We start from the raw sequence: 10,434 nt of genomic DNA on the forward strand, positions 1-10,434 counted from the left end.
ACCCACTACGGACGAACCTCCATTGCACCGACCATCATCTGACACGCACCGAGGAAATGAAAAACAAAATTGAAAGAAAAAGTTAATTTTTTAAATAAAAAACAAGCCATTGAAAAAAAGTAAGAAGCAACTTATCTTACCATGAGATTACCATTATGAAACGTGCTGACTCCCACCACAACCCACCTCTGATCATTTTGTAGACAAATTTTTTTTATTGGCCTAGTAGTAAATGAATGTTAAAACGAAAGAACAAACGAATAAATGATTGAGCGAATGATTGAGTGATTGAATGAATTAATTAACCAATCTATGATTCAATGAATGAATAGAATGAGTCAATTAATGGATGAATGAAAGATTGTGTGACAAAATGAATGAATGAAAAAAATAAAAACAACGAAACTAAACCATACTTAAAAAATCGTCGTTGTTGTTTTCTTCGAGTTGTTATCGGAACGATCATCATGAGACCACCATCTGAAACGTGCTGACGCCCACCACTGCCCACCTCTCATCAGTCTGTAGACAAGTTATTTTTATTAGCTTAGTAGTAAATGAATGTTAGAATCTTAGAAGCAAAAAATTATAAAATGGAAATAATGGCAAATAAATAATATTTGAAAATAAGAAAGAGTAAAATGTAAAAAAAACTTACCGTCGTCCATTCGAAAAAGGCAAAATGATGAGTGCCTTCCGTTTCCTGCGTTGTCCTCCAAAACTGGTGCCAGTCCTTTGTGCGAGATTGTTGTTGAAACACAGCCCGTGGAATGAAGAAAGAGAAAATTCTCATTAGAAAGCTTAGCGGTGCCTGCATCTTAAATTGCTTAATAAAAATAATCCTATCTACCTATTCAATTACCTTAACTAATCTATAATAAATTGTTAATGGTACGATAGTCGAAAGTTCCCCTTCATTCTCCCTCCTTGCACAGAGGTTCACCGACAACCAGGGCACCGGATAGTAAACCATTGCCGTGCGGATAGTAGACTACTGCCTTGCGGATAGTAAACCATTTGCCGTCCGGAAGCCGTGCGGGTAGTAGACTATGGTCATGCCGCATAGTAAATCATTACCGTGCAGATAGTAAACCATTGCCGTCCGGATAGTAAACCATTGCCGGTTCACCACTGGCCGCCAAGGCTTAACTCTGACAAGAGACTTCGAAATTCAGAGTCTATCGGCTATCGTACCCTCAACTTACCTATTCATTACAATTAAGCCCTAGCTTACCTAAAATTACAAAACTCAAGAGCCCAATTCATTGGCCTTTCGGCACCCACCCCACCACCTACGTAATGCCTTGGGCTCCAACTTAGTAATAATAATATAAAACTTAAACCCTAAATCTATTAATGAGTATGTGTTACAACGTAGCCTTAACCTACCTATTCATTACATTACGGTCCTAGCTTACCTAAAATTACAAAACTCAAGAGCCCAATTCATTGGCCTTTCGGCACCCACCCCACCACCTACGTAATGCCTTGGGCTCCAACTTAATAATGATAATGTAAAACTTAACAATTAACCTACCTATCGATACACTTACAGCGTTTTAATTTACATTACAAGATTTTTCCTAGAATTACATTATTGCTCTTAACTACCTATGAAATTAAATTACTCTCAACCTTAGTAATAATAAATTAGAATGTGTAATGAAAATAAAATTACGCTCAAATACTAACATATGTGTTTATGTATGTATTTGTGTGTGTGTGTGTAATACGCTGGTGCGTGTAATGTGGGTGCAAGATAAAATAGAAGAGATAAACTTACGCTGCCTACCTATTCAACTACATTAGTGTTGGATGCTCCCTATCTATCCTACCTACAATTAAAATTAGGCTTATCTAATCTACCTATATAGCTACTTAATGTAATTGTGTGTGCGTGTGTGTGCGTGTGAGCATTCCTACTTAATGTTAAACTACAGAAAAAAAGAAGAAAACGTATCCCAGTCAGGCAGGTATTCTTTGCCACTGAATGAACGAACGTAGCCTGACATCTTCCATGATGAACTCCTCTGGAAGCTTCAACCTGAATGAAATGAAAAAATTCTATTTAATTAATAAATTTAAATGAAAATAGAGAAACGAGCCGCGGTGAAATCCACCAGCCGGAAAAGACAGCAAACTGGCAAAAAAAGAAACCGTTAAGAAACCGTCAAGTCGGAAGTTAGGGTTAAGGTTAAACGTAGGGTGACATCACAACCATTCTGATCCTCCACGACGAACTCCTCTGGAAGCTATAACCTGAATGAATGAACCTGAATGAACCTAAATGAATGGAAAAATCTTATTTATTTAATTAATTTAAACGAAAATAGAGAAACGCAAAGAAGCCGACCGGTCGGCAAAGAAAAGAACCGCAAAGAACGGTATCTATATAGGATTTATGCTCTATATAACTCTATATAACTCTATATAACTCTATATAACTCTATATAACTCTATATAACTCTATATAACTCTATATAACTCTATATAACTCTATATAACTCTATATAACTCTATATAACTCTATATAACTCTATATAACTCTATATAACTCTATATAACTCTATATAACTCTATATAACTCTATATAACTCTATATAACTCTATATAACTCTATATAACTCTATATAACTCTATATAACTCTATATAACTCTATATAACTCTATATAACTCTATATAACTCTATATTACTCTATATAACTCTATATAACCATGCATACTACCACATTCAATCAATAAAAATCCCACTAAAACCAGGAACCACCGCGTACCTGCTGAATGTATGATGTGAAACAAAACAAAACACAAAACAAAAATCACACCACCAAGTAGAGTAAAAGAATAGGAGTCCCTAACCTACCTATGTAACTAAATTACCTTATGCCCTAGCCTACCTATATAATAAAGTAATTTTTACCTCACCTACCTATGCTTCATTAACTTAACTCAAGACTCATGAAGAAAGAGAAAAAGGAGTAAAACAGAACATAAAATACCACCACACAAACAAACATGATGTATGTATGAGCAACCGCTAAAGAACCCACCTAAAATATAAAAAAATACAACATACAAACACACAAACCACAGACATGCAAACTCTATATAACTCTATATAAAATAAAATTAAATAAAAATAAATTAATTAAAAAAATATAAATATAAAAAAATGAGATCAGGCACTCCGACTCGAGCGAGGCAGAAATGCCTGATCTGATTTCAACGTTTTTTCAGCTCCTATTTATACTCGTTTCAACCATACATTTTCATCATTTCAATCATTCACATCAATAAAAAACTTATTTAATGTATGTACTACACCATTATACAGTCTTAACCAAAATGCTAACCGTACTAAATTGAAGTCATCGAACGAACGCCTTCGAAACTTTCTGGTTGGCTGGTTGAATCTGCTATATTGCTTTTCATATAAACATAATCTAATATAATATAATTTAATTATTTGTATACTTGACTTCAGTCACTTTATATATATATATATAATAAAAATTCATTATAAAAGCAACAGTAATCAGTGCTATATATGTAAGCACGCAGCTCAAATTTTTCGGGGAGAATTCAAAATTGTTTGAGACCACACCTTGCTTAACATCCAATTCCAAGCCGAGCCAAGCCAAGCTGAGCCAATATGCATAAATTCATTATAAAAAACAACAGTAACCATTACTATATATGTACGCACGCAGTTCAAATTTTTCGGGGAGAATTCAAAATAGTTTAAGACCACACCTTGCTTAACATCCGATTCCAAGCCGAGCCAAGCCAAGCTGAGCCAATATGCATAGATTTATAAGCGCTTTTATATTAAAATTTTGCTCGCTTTTTAAACGAATATTCCAATATAACAAATTCTCCATCCTATTTTAACTTTCTTTGATGCTTTTTAATCAGTCAGGTCACAAAAATCATTAGTGATATCGCAATGAAATCAATTTGAAATTTTTTTTTAATTATTGATAAAAATTTTAAATTGTTGATAAAAATAACTAGTATATATAGTGTAGTAAAACGTTTAAAATTTTCTGAGAGAATTTAAAATAATTTGAGACTACACCATAACACAATTGTACAATTTGAATGTGTAAATACAACATTATAAATGTATTATAACTACATGTCTATTTCTTTATTTAGTTCTGCCTGTGTATATTTTGCCAAATTTATTTGATAGGAATTGAATATAACCTTTATACCGGCTGACTAACTACCATGCAGTAAAATAACTACTGTTGACACCATTTCCTCCAACGATTTCGCAACGAATTGCCCATACCATATAATTAGAATAAACTCTTTCAATCAATGTTTAAATTTTTATATTGTCATTTATTCTTTCGTTTTTGTTTCTGTACTAATTTTCGTGTCAGATACAATAATTTAGTTTTTAAGTAAATTTTCATTTTCGTAGCTATACACAAACATGCCTACCTGTTGCATTAAAAATTGCATTAATAATAAATAGAAATGAGAAAATTTCTGATGCATCTTTTCACAGGTTTATTTTCAAATTGACTTCACACTAAAATAAATGTAACAATATCCCTATACTCGTTGAATAGAACTATTTTGTTTTACAATTACATATATTTTATTTTATAGACTATTATAATTTATAATGCTATCATGGATTACCATTTTATTATTAAAAGCAAAACTTAAGAAATGCACAAGTTTCTGTAACAGTTTATAAAATTTCAGATTTCCTCAAAATGTAAAAATGCAAAACGATTGGAATAAGTGCATCAGACAGGAAATAAATGATTTCAAATGGCTTCCATCAAAAAATGCAAGAATATGCAGTGACCATTTCTGTAATAAAGATTATAAGGGTTATGATGGAGAAAGTGCTGAAGAAAGCATTCCCATGTTTTCAAGTTAGTTATATTTATATGTCATCAGTCACACAAGGAAGCAATTCACATCATCATTGTACATTGCAACATTATCTATACAAAAAATATAAAATGCATTCACCAATATTCCATGTATTTGATTAAAACTTAGAAAGGGCATAATGACATTGTGAATAATAAACCCTGTTTAGGACTGGGATCATCATCATCATACCAATCACCATTACAAGTAGAGTCAATTTTATATTAATGCTTAACAAGTTAACTAAATTGGCATAATCAAGTTTTTATATGAAATACACGTCAAGTATTTAATGTAACAAATAAATTAACAGAAAAATTTCTGGAAAAGTTTAAAAAAATTAGAACATATGACTCTGATCAAAAATCATTCGCGTTGACACTGCATTTGTATGGGCATAAGGCATATAATTATCTTTGGACAAATGGCTTACATCTTCCTCACACTAGGACATTAAGAAAGTAATCTTGTCATACCTGTTCAATAATTTTAATAAGATTGTTTTAAATAACTATTCTCAATGTCATTTTATTAACACTACATTAAAAGGTGGCTACAAAACATTGATGGTATGCCTGGGGTGATTTCTACAAACCTTATTGACTAATGGTGATGGGGATCCATCCTCTGGAACTGTAGGGTCATGACATTCAATCTAGTCATGGAATGAGAAATCAATCCTTGATATATTTGATAACAAACATTTATTATAATATAAGAATGAAAAAAAGATGTAGGTGTAAGGCAAAATCTTACTGGAACTATTATTTTTAGCAATTTATGATTTATTTTTTTATTTATGACTTTATCCATTTTCAATGATACCGATATTTTTAATTATTATTATCCAAATTACACTCATGCCTATATAAATTAATTTGATTGTGGTTATTTCTATGCTTAATTATTTTATTTACTTGCTATAGGTATGCAGAGCATTTAATAAATTAATGATAATAACTAATAACACAACATTTTAAGTGCATAAAATATAATAAATTATAAGTACAATTTTTACAAACCTCACTGGTTATGGGGATTCTTTAAAACTGAATGATCATGATCTAACAAGTCATGGATTGATGAATCACTGGAATCACACATTATCTTTAATAAATTTAATAACAACATGTACTACAATTTAAGAATGAGGAATATTTTGTAAAACATTAAATAAAAATTTAGTTTGAATCACTCATAATTAATAAATTTTAATTAAATTGCAAGTTAGCTTGGGGAGTTTGAAGCTTGAATTGAACAAATTACAAAATTGTTTATTTTATAAAATTGATTGGTAAGTTGTTTAATATATTTATTTAATTTAGTATATTTTTTATTCCCAGACCTAAGCATTGTAAATAAAAATTTTAAAACCAATCAAGCAATAGAATTTAGGATCTTAGGAACAAGTGCTGTTAGCCGTTAGTGTAGTAGTAGTATGTATTAGTGTAGTGGTTGGTAGTTTCTAGTAGTCTAATCTGTTAATGTTCGTTAGTGTTATCTGTTATTTATTTCAGTTAGTAATTAGAATCGGTAGAGATTAGTTTTAGTTTAATTATTAGAGTTTAGTAATTTAATTACTAATTAGTCGTCGTTTAGTGTTGTTGTGTTGTTGGTGGTTCACAAAAAATTTTTTTTATTTAAAATGCAAAAAGATACTTAACCGTCATACAGCAATATCTATCCCAAAACAGCATCTAGTATCACCTTTTAAAACATTTTGAAATTTCAAATAAAAGCAATATTCCGAAATTAGTAAATATACGATCGTAACTTTTGACTTGGGCGATAAAAAATCACCCTCCAATTTTCCTCCGGAAGTAAGCTCCTTGTTCGACCGTCAAAAATGAGCGAAGGCCGTTATATTTATTCTAATTATATGGTACAAAGCATAAAATTCAGGTTATATTTTGATTCAAAATCGTTTAAGGGTAGATTGCATTGTCAAGCGTTTTACATTTTATTTATTTTTTTAACATTCAATAACATTTTAAAAATAATTACTCAAAAAAGAGTTTTCCTTTTTTTAGTATTTCGGCTGTTTACATTATACTGTCGCTAACCAACGAACATGCAGGCTGTATTTAGTTTATTAGTTGCACCGTGGGTGGAGCTTATGAGTCTCTTTAAACTGTTGACTATAAATAATTATTTCTGGAAAAACCACTTTGCCGTCTCCGAGATTACCATAAAATTTTATGAAACTGACTTATATAAAATATAAATTAAACTTTGGTATTCATTATTTAGCCACTGCCACAGTTTTAAATTAAAATATTAATAAAAACAAAGTCGGACAGGCAACTAAGAAGGTTCATACAATTTTATGATAGTGTCATATATAATTATAAATAAAACATTTATAATTTATATTTAACAACAGCTAATTAAAACAAAGCTGAACAATTTTTTTGTTAGTAATATTGAATCAATACTTTAGTTGTGATTCTCTTTCTATTTTAAAATAATTTATTGCAAAATGAAAATAAGTAATGTTTTGTAAACATTTATTCAGTAAATATAGAATATTTTCATTTTGTTTTAATCAATTTCATATTTTAGTTATTTGCATAATTCGTTTTTTAGGTGTCTGATTCTAAATCCAGTTTTCATGTATGCAATGAATGGTCATATCAATCATAACGTAAGTAATGGTGGTGGTAACAACAGCAATACAAAATTAAATCAAACAGTTTTGAACACAGTTCCTATACCAAACAACGTTTTTCATCAGCATCATCCTGAAGCTGAATTTTTACATGAGATGAATCAGCCAAACAAACAATTTGATGTAACTCTCGATCATATTTATCCAAACAACTCGAATGCATTCATGTCAAATACTTCCAGTAATCATTCATTTCTTTATAACAGTGTTCAAAATGTTACCCCTAGTTATTTCAATGGTGTTTTTAGTCCATATGGTTTGAATCAATCTTCTCACCAACCATCACACAGAAATTGCAATTTGTTATTCAATTTTCATTTATTACCTTTAAACAACGTTACCTCTTCCACTGTCCCCAACAACCCTTTTATAAATTCTTCGCAACTATCTTCTTCACTGTCACTATATTCATCTCTTCTTGAACTGCCTCACAAGAATTCATTTAAATCATTATCACTTTCACCATCGCTTCCATTGATGGAACCTTTTGGTTACATGGCACCATCCCGTGCATCCTGTTTTTATAATATTCCATTCCACCATCTTGTTCTTAAAGGTGAGTGCATGGTTAATTTAAGGGAGTTGTTTGATTCATTCATATTTCATTTTGTTTTCAATTTTGTTAACTTTAATGTGTCATTTTATTTGTGATTTGACAAAGAGTTTGTGATTTTTGATGTTTTCTCAGGTTTATTGGGAAATAAAGATTACAAATCAATTATTAGTGTTATGTCATTGGTGTTGCAATATAGTTACAATTTTTAGTTTATTAGTTTGTGAGAATCAGAAAATTATATCCTCTTCTTGATAATTTTGAGTTTTTAAGATTTTTTTTAAGGAGAAAAAAAATTGGCTGATAAAGAAAACTAAGGCATAACAACTTATTTTAACTACAAGAACAGTCTGTTTAATTTGGTTGTTGGCTTTATTTATGAAGATATGAATGCGGAGTGTTAATAAATTAGAAAAAGTATGCATGAAACCAGTTCATTTCCACTAAAAGAGACTAAGGACAGGCCAACAATTTTGTATTGTAGTAAAAAAAGGGATGAATTTGTTGAAAACAAAAATATTTAAAAATTAGAAAAAGTTTTGGTGAAAAATATCAGAGCAAAATGTTGAAAAAATTAACTATTAGAAATAACTAATTGATTATATTTATGCAGCATCTTTTTGCAACAGAAAGTTTTTGATTGCAAAATCAAATCAGCTACTTGTGTAATTGAAATTAATGGTAGATTATACACTTATACAAAACAACAACAACACACGTTTAGACGACATTTTCCCCGAGATCGGGGGTTGCCGTTTGGCTACCTATGATGAAACCGAAATACCCCTCGACGCCATTAACATCTGTCACTCGCCTCAGTATCACGCAACCCCGCTTTCACCCTGTCCTTCTGCACCTGCTCTCTCTATCCCAATCGCGGACGACCCCTTCCTACCACTCCTTCAACCTCGAACTCCAACGCTCGCCTAATCCCGACCCTTTCATCCCTTCTCAACACATGTCCATACCACCGCAATCTCGATCTCTTTATCAGTGTCACAATGTCCTCATTCAGTCCCATCATTGACATCAGCTCTGTACTACTCCTCCTATCCTTCACTTTAACCCCACACATCATCCTCACCATAGCTTTTTCAGCCCTCTGCAGTACACTTTCCTTCTCTCTCCTCAACACCCAAGTTTCACCACCATATACCATCGCTGCTCTCATACATGCTTTATACACCCTCCCTTTCATCTTCACTGACCATTTCTTTCCAACACAATACCCCACCCATTTCCCTAAATTTCATCCATCCTACACGAACTCTAGCCGTAACAGCGCTTAAACATCCTCCATCCGCGTTCAGCTTATCCCCTAAGTAAACAAAGCTTTCCACTCTTTCAATACCACCACTCAACCCCGTCCTTGCGTCCGTCCTATTAATCACACCATGAACACATTTCTTACATTTGAACGTGCCTTCCACCTTTTTCAGTGCCCCCCTCACACCATTACATCTCTTATGCACTACACTATACTATACACTTATACAGTCAACAGATTTTATTAAATTAATAATTTTAATAGAAACATAACATACGATTCAAAAAAATGTATTAGTTGTACACAAAGTTAATATCTTTTCTGCTTTTTAATTGAATATTGATATTTAATTTATTAGATCATATCACTACTATCTAAAAACGTTATTATTTTTTTGATAAAACTTTTTTTATTAGATCATCTGAAGAAACAGAATCAGCAACTGCACACATTTTCTAATTTCCTGTTTCAACTGAATTCAGCCTTGGAAGAACTCCAATCTGAGGTCAACTTTTTAACTCTGAGAAGAAAGTTAATAAATCTTGTCAACGTTAGTTTTTTTTAAACTTGAGCTATTTTGATTTTTAGTGTTTGTAGTATTTGGTCGACAACTTAGTAATATAGAGAAAACGTTTTATTCAAAGGGATGGCTAGTATTAATGTAGTGTTATACAAAGAATGATGGTGAAAGCAGATGATGGTAGGTTTGATGTTCACAGTGGCGTATCTGGACTCGTTTTTGAGTAGTATTGTTATTAAAAGTCTGTAAAACTCATTTTTTGCACAGAAAAAACACTGGTTATGTAGAAAATCTACAAATAATTGACCTGATTACAAAAAAAAGCAACACTACCACAGATCTTTGTTCCCTCGTCAAAATTTAAGAAAAAATCAATCAATCTTCATTTAGCGTCTAGAGACCCAGTTTCCCGAGGTAGGACGTTGTTTTCTTTGCCATCAACTTTTTGCGCCAAATTAGACGATCAGTTGTATCCATTTCATTTAAATTTAGAGCTTTCATGTCTTGCTCGATTGTTTGCGACCAG

At 31.6% G+C, this 10,434-nt stretch overlaps 2 protein-coding genes across 2 annotated transcripts in view; both read left to right on the forward strand.

Annotated features, from left to right (window-relative positions):
- Nucleotides 1-4,742: 4,742 nt before the first annotated feature.
- Nucleotides 4,743-5,365, forward strand: HELRODRAFT_174508 (hypothetical protein; the record flags this gene model as incomplete). The annotated part of the gene is made up of 2 exons (XM_009021952.1): nt 4,743-4,899; nt 5,214-5,365. The coding sequence occupies 2 exons, from the start codon at nt 4,743-4,745 to the stop codon at nt 5,363-5,365; spliced, it is 309 nt and encodes a 102-aa protein (XP_009020200.1).
- Nucleotides 5,366-8,063: 2,698 nt separating this feature from the next.
- Nucleotides 8,064-10,434, forward strand: part of HELRODRAFT_174509 (hypothetical protein) — a gene marked incomplete at both ends in the record, with an annotated part of 6,227 nt that continues 3,856 nt past the window's right edge. The window contains 2 exons of the mRNA XM_009021953.1: nt 8,064-8,124; nt 9,805-9,938. Coding sequence (XP_009020201.1) covers nt 8,064-8,124; nt 9,805-9,938 — 195 coding nt within the window. The remainder of the gene's footprint in view (nt 8,125-9,804; nt 9,939-10,434) is intronic.

This window comes from Helobdella robusta, assembly GCF_000326865.2.
Source record: "Helobdella robusta unplaced genomic scaffold HELROscaffold_30, whole genome shotgun sequence".
Taxonomy (NCBI): domain Eukaryota; kingdom Metazoa; phylum Annelida; class Clitellata; order Rhynchobdellida; family Glossiphoniidae; genus Helobdella; species Helobdella robusta.